At 34.6% G+C, this 20,569-nt stretch overlaps 1 protein-coding gene across 7 annotated transcripts in view; it reads left to right on the top strand.

Moving 5' to 3' along the window:
• The window catches only part of TUT4 (terminal uridylyl transferase 4), a 142,045-nt gene that overhangs the window by 78,962 nt on the left and 42,514 nt on the right, over window positions 1-20,569 (top strand). For all 7 annotated transcript variants that reach the window (XM_068539883.1, XM_068539881.1, XM_068539880.1 and 4 more), the window contains exons 5-12: window positions 1,201-1,378; window positions 2,952-3,040; window positions 4,200-4,251; window positions 6,487-6,556; window positions 7,946-8,072; window positions 16,451-16,570; window positions 16,738-16,950; window positions 20,224-20,398. In XM_068539883.1, the coding sequence (XP_068395984.1) occupies window positions 1,201-1,378; window positions 2,952-3,040; window positions 4,200-4,251; window positions 6,487-6,556; window positions 7,946-8,072; window positions 16,451-16,570; window positions 16,738-16,950; window positions 20,224-20,398 (1,024 nt within the window). The remainder of the gene's footprint in view (window positions 1-1,200; window positions 1,379-2,951; window positions 3,041-4,199; window positions 4,252-6,486; window positions 6,557-7,945; window positions 8,073-16,450; window positions 16,571-16,737; window positions 16,951-20,223; window positions 20,399-20,569) is intronic.

The raw sequence follows: 20,569 nt of genomic DNA, 5'->3' as shown, positions 1-20,569 counted from the left end.
TGTTCACTGTCTTTTATCCTCTTATTTTCAATCTAGAAATAAAGATAATTTTGTTGCATGTTAATTTTGTGTCATTTTTTCATTAAGTATATTGCTGTTAATACCTTGGATAAATCCTAAAAAAAAAGTAGTCCCGAAAACTTAGATGCTCATCTAAGATGTAGTTTATAGTTAAGGTTGCAGAAATGATCTCAGAAACTTATAAAAACAAGGTTGTCTTACTTCCTATGTTTGATTATTCTGTACCATAGGTAAACTTGATTTACATTAAGACTGAATATGGTAACAAAGAATAGAATTAGGAATAGACCAAAGTCTTTGTTTTACTATATTGAGTCGGGGAGGGGGAAAGAACAAACTACTTTTGATCATTCTTTTGGGAGCTCCATCTCTCAAAAAAAATATGCGATTGTTTGTTGACTGAAATGTGATAATAGAAAATGTTTTTGTTATAATATTAAAGAAATGGTATGGTCTGTTACGTTGAAAAATGTATGGAATAGTAGGATGTGAGCTGGTGGGTGATTTTCTTTTCTTATAATTCATGTAGCTTTTGCAGTTAGCATGTAGTTTTTAAAATGAGAGTAATCAATTAATTTAAAAAATCATTGTGCATATATAATATAGTCCCTCTTCAGCTCCTTGCTTTAAATTGCTTTCAAACTTTTAGCAGAATAGAGGTTTTGTTTTTTTTAACATTTTGCCTAGTTTTGTGTAAAATAACAACGAAATCAGTTTTAAATGGGAGGCAGTGTATCAAATACATGGCGATATTGTTTAGGATGTTTTCCTGTGACCATTTAATCTGGTACTGTACATGCCAATCAGAGACATTCAAGACCTTCTGCTATACCTAAGACAGTCTCTCTTGGCTGCAACAAAATGATCAGCTAAATGTTGTTACTTATGGAATCTTGGCTTTGATGTAGCATTTCAGAATTTATGCAGACAGTAAAGTAAAACAGGTTTTATTTTTAAAATGTTTAATAGCAACCTCCCCCACAGCACCTCTCATTCTTTCAGTCCTGCTTCACAGAGGCAGGGATCTCTGTCTCTTTTGTTCAGTTCCATATCCTAGGTTTCTTAAATCTGGCAATAGAAGGTGCATGTATGTTGATTATGTCCTTCTCTCCTAAATACGAGGACGTTAAAATAGAAATCTTTTTTTATATTGTTGTTGTTAAACGTCACACTAAATAGGAAAAACAGGAAGAAAGTGAACTTCGTTCTCTGCCACCTCCTTCCCTTGCCCACTTGGCTGCTTTAAGTGTTGCAGTTATTGAATTAGCAAAAGAACAAGGAATAACAGATGATGACCTCAGAGTTCGTCAGGAAATTGTGGAGGAGATGTCAAAGGTTATAACAGCATTTTTACCAGGTACAGCTTCATTTTATACTTAATTTTTAAAATGACACAGCTCTTCCTCTTGCTTCCTCTTGAACTTAGGGTAAATTCTTAATGTTTTTCTTTCTCTTTTTTTCTCCATCTTAAAAGTAGATTAATTTAATTATTTGTAAATGACTTTTGGGGGGAGATATTTCAGAAAAGGAAAATGGAGAATTACGGCACAGCATAATTTTTGTAATAAGAAAAAAAGATTTTTAAAATGTCAGATACAAGGTTAATTGCTTAGTGCTTGAATATTATATTTTATATTAAATTTTCAGTATCACTGACTTCTGAATGGACATTTTAGTCATATTTATTTCGGTATATACAGTTGAACTAGTTACTGAATAAAATTCCTCTTGCTTGATAGTGGGGAAAATTAATTTACTTTAAGGATGTTAGAGGTAAAATTTACACTTTTATTTCTTTTTTTGACTCTTGATCTTTCTTTACAGAAAGCTATTGTTTTGGGTACAAGGGGGAGTTGGGTCAGGTTTATTGTAGACATTATGTATAGATTATTTGCTTAGCCCTCAGCATTTTTTTTCATTAATACTGAATTTAGGTAAATGGATATTAAGTAAGACTTGTTTCTTACCACCAAAGGGACTTTAGACAGTTGATAAATTATAATTTTATATCAAGCCATTGTGAGATTTATAAGAAAGAATATAAAATTGAAATTGAAATTTTAATTTTTCTTTATTATTTCTATAATGTAGTTTTCTATCTAAAACACATTGATACTAATTTAAATTATACATAGGAATAATTTACTTATTATTATAAGAATAGAAGTGAAATATTTATGATTTTAATGACTTGGATGACTTCCAGACATTTTGTGAACTTGAAAAGTAGACTTTTATATATTCAACTGAGTACAAACTTAACACTTCCTAGCATACTAAACAGCCCATGATCAGTCCCAATCATGTTATTTTTCAACTTGCCCTCTGCTGAGATCCTTTAAAAATTTACCTTATTATGATTTTTGAAATAACATATTTGATAGTTTGCAAAAGATGTAGGTAGCATGTTATTATTCCTATTTATTTTGTTCTGTGAACTCTTGAAAGCCAGAGTTTTTTTTGGTTTTAGGTCTGCAGTATCAATTGACTTGGCTTCACTTTGTGTTTTTAAAGAGCATTGGCTGAATGTCTGTGATCCCTTCCCCATTTAAAGAGCTATTTCTGAAGTAAATATAAATATCTAAAAAAATATGTAGTTTGTGACAGTAGCTATAGTTAGGTTAGTACATTCTTTACTGTTACATATTAAATGTGAAACATACTTCTAGTTATTCCTAAATGAATTACTACTAAAATTTTGTTTAAACACTGAACTTGAATGAGTTATTTCTCTCTTCCTGAACCCTATAACTGAGAAACATTTTTACTATTTTGTAGATCAGTTAGAAAAGGATATTATTCTTCTATAATTGCTGTATTAGAATTGGAAGACACAGAATTGAAATACATGCAGTTTTCCTATCACTGTTTTTTAAAGTTCTCATATTTGCATGCTGTTTCATGCTATGATATTTTTCCTTCATTTCCAGAGTGTTCACTTAGGTTGTATGGCTCGTCTCTGACTAAGTTTGCTCTGAAAAGTAGTGATGTTAATATAGATATAAAATTTCCTCCCAAGGTAAGTAATTAGACAAGACCCTTTTCTGTATGGTTCTTAATTAGTACTTGGTATTGTTTATTGATTATCTTTTTAGAGAAGATATAGGGGAATATAAAACTCTGGCTTGTAGAATGTTACCATCATGATTTAACAGTGCTTTTGGAAAGTACTTTTTAGGTGTCAGACATAGGTGGAATTAAAGAAAATAAGGGAGAAAAAAAAAAGGAAGAAGAGGAAGGCGGTCAAAAATAAAGGGAAAATGCTTGTATTTGAACATGTTGAACAGTTACTGCTTATGGTAAGCAGTTTAGAAAGAGGAAAGAATTTTGAAATCATACATCTGTAGATGTTCAAATCTTGGCTGCAATGAGCAAGTTACTTGACCTTCTTGAGCCTCAGTTTCTAATTTCCAAAATAGGAATAATAACTTCAATATTAAATAAGGTGATATATACCAAGTATTTTTGTATAGTACCTGGTACATTATAGGTACTTTTAATAAGTAGTGGCTAGGACCATTAGCAAAATACCAATATTGTTTAGCATTGCTAACATTGCTTATTTACTGACATATCAAACATTTAAAATAATCAGTTGATATTTTATGTGTTTTTAATTTTTTGAATAATAAGCTTATGCTCAAGGAGGTTTGATTTGGGTGAAAATTTGATGTTTTAATTTCTAGTCTGATATAGTCATTAACTTACAAGTAAGGTATGATTATTAAATACTTTTTAAATAGCAGCAAAGTACACATTTAAGCTAAATATTTGACATGCTTGTTATTTAAAGTATTATTTTAATCTAAGCCTTTTGGCCATGCTGCCAGTTGTCAATATCCCTTAAATTTCTTATCTCAACAACTTCTCTTTAGAAATCATTTGGTAAACTGATTTCTTTTTCATTTGTTTTGATATGAAATTACAGAATCTTTTCTCACTCTAAGAACTCACTAATTCTAGTAGTGTTGCTGGAATAATAGTACTATATGATTTATTAGATTCTACTTCCTCCATGAACAAGATTTCTTAACATAAAAGTAGAACACTATTCTGTTTTCATTATTTTAAAATACAGAGCATGATTTTACTTGTATTTAATGAAATTGAATTATCTCTAAAGTTCTGCAACTTGAACTTTGAAATTAGTGTATTTATTAATTTGAAACTTCTTTTAGATGAATCATCCAGATCTTCTGATACAAGTGCTTGGGATTTTAAAAAAAAGTGGTGAGTTTCTTTTTAAAGTTGTTTTTCTAAAGAAAGTTCTTTAAATATATATGCATTGTGTTGTTTATGTATGCCTAACCAAGTTAAACTAAAACTGCTAGAATATTTGCGTCATTGTATTGCATATGTATTTAATAGGTGTACTAGAACATTTACATGTCGGTTACATCAAAAGTATCATATTTAAAATTGATATATTAAAAATGATTGCCTTTTGGGTAATTTCAAAATGTTGCCTTTGAGTATTATGGATGCTTCTTGTGTAAAATGAGACAGAAAACCTGTAATCATTAGGAGATTGTTGATGAAGGAAGATTTAGGGACAGACTTGGGGGAAAAATGTGTATGCATTGAGTAAATATGTTTCTTCCCCACTTAAAACAGTGTTAATCATTTATAGTACATCAACCAAATTATACCTAGTAAGTCTTTCATATGTGGCTCATCTGTCTGGATTGATTTTTATGTAAAAAGGACATTTTTATGTAAAAAGGACATTCATTCATTTATGTAACAAGTATTGTTACCTGTAAAAAGGTAACAGTACTTTTTAAATAAAAATTTTAAAAATTACAACTTTCTCAAAGCAGGTCCCAGGTCATGTAGTACAGTCTGGAATATTATTTTCTTGGTTTTATTTACTGCTTTTTTTGTTATATAAAGTAAATGCTTAGGAGCTCAGAATCTGGAGCCAGACTTTCCAGGCACAAATTTTAGTTGTACCACTTACTGGTTGTGTGTCCTTTGACAAATTACTTAAGTGTTAATGCTTCAGTTTTCTCATCTATAAAATGGCAATAATATAGTATCTTTTTGATGAGAGGGTTGTTTATGAGGATGAAATGGGTTAAGCCATAGCTTAGAAAAGTACCTGGTATACAGTACCTTCTTATTACATTTCTGCTGCTGTGATTGTTATTATTATTACTATTGTCATCTTAAATTTTATGAATCAAAATTACCTGTCAAAAATATTTCCATTTTGGCTTAGAAGAGATAGCTTATTGATTTTAGCCATGCCCTCTCATTGGCTCTAGTGTCAGTTCTAAACTTCTTCTCTTCTCTCTGTCTGCCCTATCAGCTCTCCGTTATTTATCAGCTTTTTGGCCATTTTCCTGGGATATTAATATTTAAGGGATGATTTTGGTCTAGTTTAACCTGTAAAGGGAGTTTTCTTCTGTAATAAATAGTTGACTCTCATTGCACAAAAACTCTAAAGCATAGTATAGATAAGCGCTTTTACCTCTTTAGACTCACTAGACACTATCAACGTAGCAAAAATATTTTAAATATGTTTTCCACTAAAATACATGAATAGATCATCTTAAGTCACATAACATAGGTTTTTAAAATTCAGTCTGAATGTAAAATTGATTATTCCCTCCTTTATGCCCTCTCTTCTCTTTAAAGACCTCTATCCTGTTATCTACAGGATTTATTTGTTTATATATTTGTTTTCCAGATCCCTAATTGAGCTCTTTGTATCTATTCATTGTCATATCCACCATGCATAATGTAACTCCTGACATAAAGCTCTTCAGCACATTTGTTTTGGATAGATTAATAATTCCAACAGGTACTACTAAGAGATTTTTTTTTGAACTTCAAATGAGATAATGTTAATCCATCTATTTTTGTTTAGATTAGATATTTTATGGCATGGGGCCTACCTTGGAGATGTAGAGAAAGACTTCAGAGTGGAAGTGTGCTTCACCTGTTAGTCCTTCCTTAAGAGCTTTTGCAGACTCTTCGTATATTAACAGGAAATAGGGCCAGTAGAGTTAGCCTTTTACTGCCATGGATAATTTAAAAGAACTATATTGTCAAAGCATTGTAGGTTCTCATTTCGTGACTCCTGTGGAAATAGCCTTCAGAAGTAAGTGGTGTCCTCTGTTTGCTGTATCTATGAAGGTTTAACGACTTTGACTAGATCGTATATTTACTTGGAAATATTCAAACTTTTCGGGATGTTAAAACCTTTCTTCTTAAGGTAATTATAATGTTCAGACAGTATTTGGGACTCTGCCTGTCTGTGGTTTGTGATAATACAGCAAATGACACCAAGAGAGGTAAGAGATTCTGTTGGGTTGATGCTCATAACGAGAAGAGTGGATTATCCCACAGAAGCAGTGAGAGTGATTTTTAGAAGGAAACTATTACTTAATGTTTACCATAGAGCAAACATTTGAGAGATGTTGACATTAGCTTACATGTTTTATTTTTTTTCTTTATTAGTATTATATGTAGATGTGGAATCTGATTTTCACGCTAAAGTTCCTGTTGTGGTGTGCAAAGATCGGAAAAGGTTGGTAACAATGAAGAGAAAATAAAGTTTTTTAAAAAAAATTAACAACAACCAAGTATGCAGTGGATATCTGTAAGAGAGAAGAGTTTTGTTTTAGATTTCTCCTTGGATTAATTTGACTAAGCTAGTTTCTATTTATTAAAATTAGCAAGCCTGCTAAAAGCATGTGAACAAGAAATGGAGTTATTAGAGAGTTAAAAATAAAACATTCTAATGCAAAACTTTTCATTTGTTTATTCACCCAACAGTATTGAGCATTTACTATATGTTAGGTACTGCTTTGCTTATTTCAAACATAAATAAGAAATAGACTCTCTTCTCAAGGATCTGTCTATTAGAATCTAGTTTTTAGTTCACTGAAATTCAAGGAGTCATTGAAGATTGATCTTCGCTTTCTATTCAGATATTTATAGGACTGAGAGAGCAACATGCCTTTGACAAAGGAAACTAAAATAATTGTATTTGAAACCAATGTGGGAGAGATGGAAACAATACAGAAATAATAATGTATTCTTTTATTGATTATTAATTATTATTTCTTACATTTTAAGATTACTCTGTTTTCTTATTCAAAGCTAGAAGGATCTTTGGAGATCTAGTTCAACTTCCTTATTTTCTAAATTAGAAAATTGAGACCTGGAGTGATTAAGTGATTTGTCCAAATTCAAATTATTCAGGGGAAAATCAGAATTGGAATAGAGGTATTCTGACTTCTAGTGTTTTTCCTACCACATTGTGTCAAATTGCCTCTGCGGCAACCTCAGTCACATTCTTTTCCCTGCCACAAAAATGTTTCTTCTACAATTCTGTCACTCTGTTTAAGGTAGCTCCTGTTTTCACTTACATATAAGCATTACTTGTGGATTAATAGATAAATTCTTTCTGATCTCTAATCTGAAAATAGCATATCAATAAAGTCATGAAAGCTTGGATAGGAAAAATTAGAGTCAAGAAGTATAGCTAGTCAGTTCAGTATTTCATTTTTTGTTTTTATCATGTGCAAAGCAAAAAGAATGGACTAGGAAGGTATGTTGTACTATTTGACATTGATGATATCAGTGTCTTTCCCCTCACATAAATCAAGTTTTGGTGACTCTTAATGCTGCTTTTGAAATTAATTTTTCATGAACTTAAATATTAAATACTAAGTGAGGTTAAAATTTATTTCTGAAGTATAAATGAAGGTTAAAACATCTTTAATTTGTATGGAACTCTAGTGATGGAAATGAATATAGTTTTCTATTAGCTCTAAGTTTATTAAAACATTTGTTTTTATTATGACTTCTTAGGTGTTAATTGTGGTGACTGGAAAGGATAGCCACAGGATTTGAAGTATTCTGGTTTTTAAGGTATAAGTACAGTGAAAATTTGTTTCTTTCTCATTCACAGTGGTTTACTTTGTAGAGTGAGTGCAGGAAATGATATGGCATGCCTCACTACTGATTTACTTGCTGCTCTTGGCAAAATGGAACCTGTCTTTACTCCCTTGGTGTTAGCCTTTCGCTATTGGGCTAAGGTAAGTGGAACAGAGGAAAAAAGTACTTAACATTTAAGATAACTGAGGCTTTTTCTTGCACTAACATGTAACATAAATCATAATAATGTGGGGACAAAATAGTTATCTGTGGACGGAAAGTGGTGTGGCAGGTTCTGATAATGGACATGAAAATAAAGTTTCATAGGCATGTAGAGTTTATTAATATATTTTAGAATGTTTAATTATTATACTTTATTCTCTTTTATGCAGTGTAGAAATATTCTCTTTCACATCTTAGTATTTGAGACTCAAGTTTTCACTCTTATTGTAAGGTTGTAAGGTTGTAAGATATGGTTATGCAAGTTAAGATTCTTTTGTTAGCATATTTTTTCCCAGTCTCTGTCTTAGAACATTATTCTCTTTCCTCTAAATTATTGGTAACCTGCAGCAATTTCTTTCTTTTTTTTTTTTTAATGAATTTATTTACTTATTTTTGGCTGCGTTGGGTCTTTTGTTGCTGCGCACGGGCTTTCTCTAGTTGCGGCGAGTGGGGACTCCTCTTCATTGTGGTGAGCGGGCTTCTCATTGCGGTGGCTTCTCTTGTTGCGGAACGTGGGCTCTAGGCGCATGGGTTCAGTAGTTGTGGCTCATGGGCTATAGAGCTCAGGCTCAGTACTTGTGGCACACGGGCTTAGTTGCTTCATGGCATGTGGGATCTTCCTGGACCAGGGCTCGAACCCCTGCCCCCTGCATTGGCAGGCCGATTCTTAACCACTGCGCCACCAGGGAAATCCCACCTGCAGCAATTTCTGAATGGCCAACTGCTAAGAATCCGTTATCTAAGTTTCCTAAATTAGAATTAACATATTATTAAAGGCTGTGGTTCCCCCTGTGCTCCAGGTTACCCCTTGGAGGTGGCGAGGAGTTGTAAATATCAGTCCAAATGACTGGAGAGAGAGAGATTTTAGTTTTTTTATATAGTATTCATCAGTGTAGTATTCATTACTTGTTAGACTAATGATGAGTAAATTCTCTGTCTTACACAGAGAAGATGAATTAAAGGGGTAGTGGTGGAGTGATAACTTGAGAACAAAAACAGCCAGAGGATTCTTTTAGAAATAATTTGTCTCGACTTTTGATTCTCCCCATAGTTGGGACAGAACCAGCTGTCTGAGTAAGGAACAGCTTGAAAAGTATGGAACAGTCAGAAAGCCTAAGTTGGGGTGTCTTCATACCTAACACCTTTGTGTTTGCTATTCCCTTCATCTAAAATGTTCTTACCCCACATATCCAGAATGCTTCACTCTTTTACTTTTTTTCAAGTTTCTGCTCAAATTTCATCTTACCAGAGTTTTGTGGACCACCCTGTGTATAAAATAGCATTGCCTCCATCACTCTCTCTGCCTTTACCCTGCTTTATTTTGTTCATAGCACTTACTGCCACCTGCCATACATATTCATATATTTGTTTGTGATGTGTTTTCGTCCATGAAATTTTAAACCCTGCAAGGATAGGAATTTTAGTCTGTTTTATTTATTCACGGCTGGTCCTAGTGCTTCTTATTTTACTGTGCCAGTGCAGAGTAGGCATTTAATAAATATTTGTTGAATACATGGCCCAGTTCTTCAGAAAGATTGTTAATCCTTGGAAGTGAATCTGGAGAGATTATTTCAAACGTGGTATGAGATAATGAATGAGAATATACTTTGAATTCTAAAATGCTACACAAATCTTTTTTGTTCAATTGGCAAGTGAGATTATTTAAACAACGATAAGTCAGCAAGGACAGGACTGGTGTGACAACCCTAGTAACTAAAGTTTCTCAGAGTATGGGATGAGACTGGTAAACAAGGACCAGCTATTACTCAGGAAACTAAGTTTATCAACTCCAGGAAGGTTAGTGGCTTCATAAGGAATGAAGGAATAAATAGCTGCCTCTGGGATTGTACTATTTAATTATGCCTTAATTTTTTGGTGGTCATAAATAGTCTTAGTTTTCTCACACACTTCTTTTGTTCTTTTAAGTAAGTAGACTGTGTTAGAAGACTATAAATGGTATTCAGCTTATTTTCATTTGGGGAAAAAAAAGTGGCCTATAAACTTTGTTTCCTAAAGTGGCTCTTTGAAAAGGCTACTCAAATTTATATTGATTCTAAACATACCAATCAGTGAAGGACACTAAAAAATGTGTTACAAAGCTGGTTGCAGAGTGGTTCCTTTCTGTTTCCAACAGAAGGATGTGTCTCATTTTTGGCAGCTGTGTTAGTTGCAAAGAGCTTTTCCCAATGGTTTTCATTTTCTGAGTTTATTGTAAGAAGTCTAGAAATGATTCCTCTCAAATAATTCCTCTCAAAGATTTTTTTCCAACAGCTTTATTTATCTTGAAGTTGTAATCCACATTGTACGTTATTTAGTAAAGCACAGATTTTCCACGATTTGAGGGTTCAGAAAAATTGTAGTATATGAATATAATTTATTCTTGAAATTGATATCATGAGATTGCTGTTGATTGTTCTCTGGCTGTCTCCACTCTTAAGTAGCTATATTCTTAGCATTCTACTAATAAGAAATTGTTTTCTGGGAAAGCCTATTAATACTCTGGGCAGCAAAACTCTTAGCCTTATCAGTCCATTATAGTCAAGTTTTCTGACTCAGAGCCACTTTTTGTGGTTAACATAAGAATTAATTTTAGCAATATCTGACATCTAAAAGAGATTCCTGGGGTTTTTACTTTATTTTTATTTTTTATTGTATATATTTAAGGTATACAACTTGGTGATTTGATATATGTATACATTGTGAAATAATCAGTCAAGCTAATTAACATATCTGTTACCTCACATAGTTACCATTTTAGTTGCCTTTTTTGTGTGTGTAGTGAGAAAACACTTGAGATCTAACTTCTTAACAAATTTCAAGTATATAGTACAGTATGGTTAACTATAGTCACCACGCTATACATTAGATCACCATAACTTATTTATCTTGTGTAACTGAAATTTTATACCCCTTGACCAACATCTTCCCATTTCCCTCTACCCCAGCCTCCAGTAGCCACCAATCTCTTCGCTTCTAATTAGTTTGACTATTTTAGATTCCACATATAAGTGAGATATAACATTTGTCTTTCTGTGCCTGTCTTATTTCACTTAGTATAAATAATGTCCTCTAGGTCTATGTGTATTGTCGCAAATGGCAGAATTTCCTTCTTTTTTTAAGGCTAAATAATGTTTCATTGTGTGTATATAGCACATTTCCTTTATCCATTTATCTGTCTATAGACATTTAGGTTATTTCCATATCTTGGCTATGAGATTTCTGTGTTTTAAGAGCTGTCTGTTAAACTACCTCAGTGTTTGTCCTCTGTGAGATGTCTGATAGTGTTAACAGCTTACATGAGCTGCTCCTTATAGTTGCAAAGAAGTTTCTGGTTAACTTGACTTATTCATTAGGCAGCATACCCTTTGTCCTAATACCCTGGATAAATGAGAATTTATTCTAGTGGAATATTTCGAGCTCTTTTTCAAATTTATTTATTTATTTAAATTTATTTATTATTTATTTATTTATGGCTGTGTTGGGTCTTCGTTGCTGTGCGCAGGCTTTCTCTAGTTGCGGCAAGAGGGGGCTACTCTTCATTGCGGTGCATGGGCTTCTCACTGTGGTCGCTTCTTTTGCTGCGGAGCACGGGCTCTAGCTGCACAGGCTTCAGTAGTTGTGGCGTGTGGGCTTAGTTGCTCCATGGCATGTGGGATCTTCCCAGACCAGGGATCAAACCCCTGTCCCCTGCATTGGCAGGCGGATTCTTAACCACTGCGCCACCAGGGAAGTCCTAAGCTCTTTTTATAAGTGTTTTTTAATCCTCTTTTATTTCAAATTATATTCTTAAATTTACTAAGCCATGAAGGCTTTAGCGATTATACTACGTCTTTATTATGTAAAGAAGAAAATAATAACAGTCCAGTTACAGACTGATCTTACTTAAGTAAATGCAAAAGTCTAAATAAAATATAAGAAAGTGGGGACTTCCCTTGTGGCGCAATGGTTAAGAATCCGCCTGCTAATGCAGGGGACACGGGTTCCATCCCTGGTCTGGGAAGATCCCACATGCCACGGAGCAACTAAGCCCACATGCCACAGCTACTGAAGCCTGTGCGCCAAGAGCCCATGCTCCTCAACAAGAGAAGCCACTGCAGTGAGAAGCCTGCACACCACAACGAAGAGTAGCCCCTGCTTGCTGCAACTAGAGAAAGCCCATGCGCAGCAACGAAGACCCAACGCAGCCAAAAGTAAAATTAAATAAAAAACACAACATAAAAAAAAAATATATATATAAGCAAGTGGAATATATTAATGTATCAAAAGGTAATATACCATAACCATGCAGGATTTATTTCAGGAATGTAAGACTAGTTTAATATTAGGAAATCTTTTAACATAATTTATTATATTAACAATTTGAAGCAGAAAAAAACATCCTAAATGCTGATGTCATGTTCTTCCTTGAAAAAGAAACTCTTAAGTAAACTAGAAATGGAACTAAATGATAAACACTATTTTCAAAAACCCCAAAACAAAACAATACCAAACATCATTAAAAAAGTGAATTGCTCGGGCTTCCCTGGTGGTGCAGTGGTTGAGGGTCCGCCTGCCAATGCAGGGGACGCGGGTTCGAGCCCTGGTCTGGGAGGATCCCACATGCCGCGGAGCAGCTGGGCCCGTGAGCCACAACTACTGAGCCTGCGCGTCTGGAGCCTGTGCTCCGCAACGGGAGAGGCCACGATAGTGAGAGGCCCGCGCACCACGATGAAGAGTGACCCCCGCTCGCCGCAACTGGAGAGAGCCCTCGCACAGAAACGAAGACCCAACACAACCAAAAATAAATAAATAAATAAATAAATTTATAAAAAAAAAAAAAGTGAATTGCTCAAGCCATATGTGTTAAAATAAGGAATATTACAGAGATGTTCATCAATTATGTTATACATTGTTTTGGAGATTTAAAAAATGCAACAAGGGGCTTCCCTGGTGGTGCAGTGGTTGAGAATCTGCCTGCTAATGCAGGGGACATGGGTTCAAGTCCTGGTTTGGGAAGATCCCACATGCCGCGGAGCAATTAGGCCCGTGAGCCACAATTACTGAGCCTGCGCATCTGGAGCCTGTGCTCCGCCACAAGAGAGGCCACGATAGTGAGAGGCCCACGCGCCGCGATGAAGAGTGGCCCCTGCTTGCCGCGACTAGAGAGAGCCCTCGCACAGAAACGAAGACCCAACACAGCCAAAAATAAATAAATAAGTAAAAAAAATTGAATATTAAAAAAAAATGCAACAAGGAAAGAAAATGAAGTAATGAATGTAAATATTAGAAAAACAATAAGATGTTCTCTTTGCTAATGATATGATTGTATATCTAGAAAACCCTAGTTAAAAACTGCTAGAATTTGTGATGACTAAATACACTATAAACATACAAAAATCAATAGCTTTTCTCTGTCATAAAAATAATCTTATAGAATAGAAGCAGGGAAAAATATTATCTTCATGTCAGTGACACAAATTATAAAATACTAACGAATAAATTTAATAAGGGTACAGGAAGAAAATTGTATTATTGAATGGTGAAAACAAAATCTGAACAAATTTATTTATTGAGCAGACATTTGTTAAATGCTTCCTATGTGCTAAATACTGTTCTTAGGTGTTGGAAACATCTAACAAGATGTCCTGAGTCCCACTGTCATGAAGCTTACATACTTTCGGAAGAATCAGACAGTAAACAAATATATAAATAACACAATATCTGGTAGAATTTAGTGCCATTAAAATGAGTTGATGTGATAAGTGAGTGACATTTCACTGGATGGTCAGGGAAGTCTCTTTGAGGATGTGATATATAAACTCTGACCAGCATAACCAGCCACTTGATCGTCTCAGGGAATAGCATCCAAGCGATAGCTAGTAAAAAGCCTCTAAGGTGAGAATGAGCTCTTAAGGAGCAGAAAAAGGCAAGAGTGACTGGAATGAAGCGAGTGAGAGTGAAAGTTGTAGAGGATGAGGTTAGACAGACACTTCCAGTGGTAAGGAACTTGTGTTTTAATTACATTTGGAAAGCACAGGATAAGTTTTAAAAGCAGTATATGACTTGACGTGATTTATGCTTGGAAAAGGTCTTTTGGGGGTAAAGAGTAGAAATAGGGAACCCAGTGAACAGGCTGTTGTGGTAGATCAGCTAGAGAGGATAATGATCTGTGCTAGGTTAGAATGGATATGAAGCCAAGTAGACAGATTTGGGATAAGTTTTGGAAGTAGGACTTGGAGAGGTAATGGATGCAAGAGGTGAGGGAAAGTGAGTAATTGATGACAACTCCTAAATTTTTGGAAAACGCAAATACACCAAGTTATTGGATAGGGAGATGATATCCCTAAAATGTAAAGTCTCCTTAAATTAATTTTCAAATGTACAATAATTTCAATTAGAATTACCAAGAATTGGGGAAAAAATTATAATGTACTCTTAAAGTTAGTATGGAAGAATAAATGTTTGAGAGAAGCCAAAATAATTCAGAAAAAGAAAACTAGTGAAGGAGGATGTACTTTACCACTATAAAACTGCTTTAGTCAAGTGTATACCATTGCATAGGAATAGACAAGTAGATCTGTGGAACAGAATAGAAAGCCCATAAGTAGGTCCTAGTGTAAATGAGATTTTAATCTATGAAAAGAATAAAAGATTTCAGTGAGAAAACAATGGTTTATTTAATAAATGGTTCTGTTAGAACTGTATCTTTCTTGAAGAAAATAATGTTGGACCCTTAGCACACTAAATGCAAAAATAAATTCCACTCAAATGAAAATTCAAAATTTTAGAAGAAAATGTAAGAGTATGTATATGTAACCTGTGGATTGGAGAAACATCTTTACCATGGTAGGAAACCTAGAAGATATAAGCATATTTAACTATTTATATAAACAATACATTTTATATGATAAAAAGTACCATAAATGATGCCAAAGCAGATTAGGAAAAAATAACATTTTTCAAATGCATATATCAGATATAAAGAGTTATTATTTATAACATAAAGAACACGTACAAATCGATATGTATTGATTAAAATAGAAAAACTGGCAAAAAATTTAATAGTTCAGAAAAGAGCAAATCCAAATGGTTAGTAAATACATGAAAATTTGTATAACCTCTTAGCATCAAGGAAATGCAAATTGAAGTAACTATTAGATATTATATCTCACCCATCTTGTTGACAATTCTTTTAAAGTGGTAACACTTGTACACCTGAAACTAACACAACTTTGTAAATCAACTATACTTTAATTAAAAAGAAAAAATAAAAAAAATAGGGACTTCCCTGGTGGCGCAGTGGTTAAGACTCTGCACTCCCAATGCAGGGTGCCTGCGTTCGATCCCTGGTCAGGAAACTAGATTCCACATACATGCTGCAACTAAGGAGCCCTCCGGCCGCAACTAAGCAGCACATGTGCTGCAACTAAGGAGCAGGCGAGCCGCAACGAAGACCCAGCACAACCAAATAAATAAGTAAATAAAATAAATATTTAAAGAAAAAAAAGGTTGTAACACCTAGTATTGGGAAGCATGTGTATACATTCTTGTTACTTATGAAAAGAGAAATTTCTGTACTGATTTTGGAAAACAATCTTATAATATTTGTTAGAATTTAAATATATCACATTTTAAAATCCAGCAAACACATTCCTGGGAATATAGCTCATAGAAATGAGCCACCAGTATTTAGGAAAATGTATAAGGATAAATATTACAGGACTGTTTAAAGTGGCAAAATTGGGAACAAAATGTGAAAGTCCTTGGCTGAGGGAACTATTGAATAACCATCCAGATCATAGGCTATAATTTAACCATTTTAAAAAATGTGTTGACTAAGAGGGACTTTCTTGGTGCATTGTTAAGGGAGAAGAGTAATATACAGAGAGATGTCTATTTTGGTAAAACAGTGACAAAAACTATAAAATCATCCCTTTTTTTATATAGAAAATAGGAATGTATGTATATTTGTATGTTATTTGAGTGTAGAGAAAGGCATGAAAGAGTACATAGAAGATCGTTAACATCGAGGTGGAAGTAGAGGCAAGATAAGAAAATAAGATTTTAAAAAGATGTCCACAGTAAAAGCACTATGTGTGATATGATTCCATTTAACTAAAATATATATGTATCTTCATATGCAGTAAGGAAATGAATGGAAAGATGGTTACCAATATATAAATAGTTATTTCAGGGTGGTGTGATTTCAGGTCATTCCTTATATTTGTCATTATTTGAACTTTTAACAATGATTATGGTAGGAAAATAAAAGCTACTTTTATTTTGAGAACAGAAAGAAAGTTAAATGGTGGTACTTTTTTTCCCCTTCATTTTGCAGTTGTGCTATATTGACTCCCAAACTGATGGCGGAATCCCTTCTTACTGTTTTGCTTTAATGGTGATGTTTTTTCTACAACAAAGAAAACCCCCTCTTCTTCCTTGCTTACTTGGAAGTTGGGTAAGCATCAGTTTGTAACATGTATGCACATGTGTATATGTAGTTCATTCTTACAGAGTGCTCTGTTCACACATTTAAAGCTGGAATTCTGTTTTGTCTGTTTGTCCATCTTTTTTTTTTCTTTTAATAATTTTTCCACTACCAATTTGGAATGCCTTTTTATATAGATTGAAGGCTTTGACCCAAAAAGAATGGATGACTTTCAGCTGAAGGGCATAGTAGAAGAGAAGTTTGTGAAGTGGGAATATAATTCAAGTAGTGCAACTGAGAAAAACTCAATTGCTGAGGAAAACAAAGCTAAGGCAGACCAACCAAAAGATGATACCAAGAAGACAGAAACAGACAACCAAAGTAATGCCATGAAGGAAAAACATGGCAAAGTAAGCTCTTTTTGTTTTTGTTTTTGGCTTTTCTATCTGTAGAATTTGTGATGCCTTCAATTGAAGCTATTTTAATAGTAGATTGACTGACTGACCTTGAGTAAGCCTCTTGGCCTCATTTTCCTCATCTGTAAAGTGAGGGGTTGATCTGGTTTAGTTTTTCAGTACCAAGATTCCCTAATAAATACATATCTCATTTTGAAAGGCTTGTATTGTTTGAATCATATCAAGGTAATTCTTTGTATCTTTTTCATTTAGATAAGAAAAATTTCCTTCAGGAGTTGGGCTGTGACCAAAGCTTTAGCATATGGGGATTATGTTGCCAGACTGGTGAAGAAATAAAGGCCTTGTGCTCCTTTAGAGGGTGGCTTGCTTATTTAATTGTTCAAACTTCATTTATTAAGGACCAGCTATGTGCCAGGCATTATCTTGAGTGCTCGAGAACCCAAGATGTATATTCATGGATTATGTCCTCCAGAAGCATGTAGTCTTCTGAAGTAGACAGACATTATTACAAAAATGTGAACATTACAGAAATCATTGCTCTAGCTATACTGAAGTATATGTAGTTCCCAAACACATGTTCAGTTCTTCCACTTTCCTACACTACCTTCTATCCTCTTCTCAAACCATCAATACTCTCAGCTAATGATCTTGCTTATTATTACTTCTCTGAGAAAACTGAAGCAATCTAAAGAGAACTTCCCACTCCCACCACCATCTCCCACTATCTGCACTCACATACTTTGCCTTGCTGCTGGCTTTCATAAAGGAAGTTCCTGTGTTGCTATCTAAAGTCATTATCTTAACTTGTATGTTTAGTCCCATCCCTTCTTGTCTATTCCAGAACATTGCTCTAGCAGTTCTTTTCTTTCCATCCTAGGTTACCAATTTTTCATTTTTTACTGAATCATACATGCTTTTGTATCTCCCACTTTAAAGAAAAATCTTGACACCATTTCCCCTCCCAGCTATTTCCTCGCTCCCTTTTGCAGGAAAACTTCTTTGAAAGAATTGTTTATATACACTATTTCCAATTTCTCTGTTTCCTTTTAACTCACTCTACTCAGGCTTTGACCCCTATCAATCTGCCAAAACTTGTTTTGCCAGTGTCAGTATCCTCCACATGGCTAAATCCAATAGTCATGTCACAATTTTTATCTTTTTTGACTTATCAGCAACATTTGCAGTTGATTATTTCCTTCTCTAAAAAATTTCTTAACTTGACTTTCAGGAACCACACCCATGCCTGATTATTCCTTCTCAGTCTCTTTGTTGGTTCTTCCTTTCCTCTCCAATCTCTTTAATGTTGGAGTATTCTAGGGTTCAGTCCTTGATCCCTGCCTTTTTTCTGTATCTACACTCCCTTGGTGATCTCATCCAATCCCATGGATTTTAAGTACCATCTATATGATGATGACTCCCAAGTTTAAATGTTAGGCCAAACCTCTCTCCTAAACTCTATAATTGTATTTCCAACCTGCTATTTAATGTTTCTACTAAGATGTCTAATAGATGTCTTAATCTTAATGTGTCTAAAACTGAACTCTGAGTCTTCCCCTTGCTCCACATGCAGTTTTCCCATCTCAGTTGATGGCACTTCATCCTTTCAGTTGCTCAGTCAGAAACCTTGGAGTCATCCTTTACTTCTCTCTTTCATACCCCATACCAAGTCTGTCAGGAAACCCTGTCATCTCTGCTTCAAAATATATCCACAATTTGACCACTTCCCCTGTTACCATCCTGGTCCTAGCCATATCATCTCTGGCCTGGACTACTACCACAGACTCATAATAAGTTTCCCTGCATTTACCCTTGCCCCCTTTATAGTCTCAACACAACAATCAGAATGGCTCTTCTAGAACTTAAGTGAGATCATTCCCTTCTCCCTCCCCACACTTGAAATGCTTCAGTGGCTCCTCATTTAATTTAGAATAAAAGCCAGAGTTCTTACTGGTTAGCTCTGTGTTTCCCTCTTTTCCTCTCCTCTCTCTGCCACACTAGTTTTCTTTTTAAAGCTGTTTACACTCCTACTTTAGAGTGTTTGCTCTGTTTCCTATTCTTAGAACCCGTTTTCCTCTTCTTCAGATCATACCTTCTCAACAAGTCCTATCCTGACTATATTTAACACTGAAATCTGCTCCCATATCCCATCCCCTTTACTAAACCTACTCAACTTTTTCTTATTTCCACAGCACTTTTCTTCTTCTAACTTACTGTGTAATTTACTTATTAAGTTCATTGCTTATTGTCTTCTTCCCCTAGAATGTAAGCTCCACTAAAGCAAGGATCTTTGTTTTTTTTCACGGATATATCCCAAGTGCCTGGCACATAGTAGGCACTCAGTGAATAGTTGTAGAATGGAATGAGTAAATGATTTTTATGCCTTTATATGTCTTAGTGGTCACTTTCAGCAGGCATTCATCTAGCTAATTGCTTTAGAATTCAGGTATTACCTTTTCTGTTAAGACCCCCCTGATTCAGAGACCCATTTTAGCATGTAGCCTTCATTGTAATTGTTAAGTGGTCTCTTCCTCTCCTAATAGTCTGTGAAATAGGACCTCACCTTGTTTGAGTCACAGTATGCTATAATGATTAGCATCACAGACCCAGTAGCCAGGTGGTCCTGAGTCAAATCTTTGCCCTATAGTATCTACTTCATAGCAGTTAGAATTAATAGTTGTGTATGTGCAGCACTTAGAAGAGTAGGTGATGCATGGTTTAAGTGGGAGCTCCCATTATTTTTTTATATCCCCAGAACAATGCCAGGGACACAGTGGGTTCTAAAATGTTTGTTGAAGGAAGGAATTAGATTTTGAAAGCCCTGGGCATTTATATAGATTTTAAAAGTAATTGCTGCAATGGCGGAGCTATAGTAGTTGTTATACAGTGGTTAGCAACCTTGGCTGCACAGCACGGGACAATCACTTAGGAAGCTTTAAAAATCTCAGTCCATTAATTCACAGTCTTGGGAAAGGTATGGGAGATGGGAGTGGTGTCAAGCTCAGGTGTTAGTGAATTGTAGTGCTCTCAATGTGATTCTAATGTGCAGCCAAGGTTGAGCATCACTGGTTTAGTGGAAAGAACACAAAATTCTAGGAGTCAGTAATCTGGGACACTCTGTTGCCAGCTGTGCCACAAATTGCTTTTTGGCAACCTATTCCTTTATGCCTCAGTTTTTGAAAAGGTGATCTCTAAGGTCTTTTTAAATTGAAAGTTAAACGATTCTATAGTTTTGTGAAGCTTAAATGAAAGGTATTTTTTCTTTTCCAGTCTCCTTTAACACTGGGAACACCAAATCAGGTGTCCCTGGGACAGTTATGGTTAGAGCTGCTAAAATTTTACACACTGGATTTTGCTTTGGAGGAATATGTCATATGTGTACGGATACAAGATATTTTAACAAGAGAAAACAAAAACTGGCCTAAAAGGCGAATAGCCATTGAAGGTGAGATGATATGTTATATTTCATTTGGAGAATTTTGTGTGTGCCACTCATAATCTATTTCTAATGTAGTGTTATAAATTTTATCCCTTAGCTTTGTAGCACTATATGCCACTAGGTTCTCACTATATATTTTGGATAAATTCTTTATCAAGTCCATGATAGCTTTATAGA

Source organism: Eschrichtius robustus, chromosome 3, assembly GCF_028021215.1.
Source record: "Eschrichtius robustus isolate mEscRob2 chromosome 3, mEscRob2.pri, whole genome shotgun sequence".
NCBI classification, from domain to species: Eukaryota; Metazoa; Chordata; class Mammalia; order Artiodactyla; family Eschrichtiidae; genus Eschrichtius; species Eschrichtius robustus.
The sequence above is the reverse complement of the archived record's forward strand: the minus strand, read 5'-3'. Positions and strand labels throughout refer to the sequence as shown.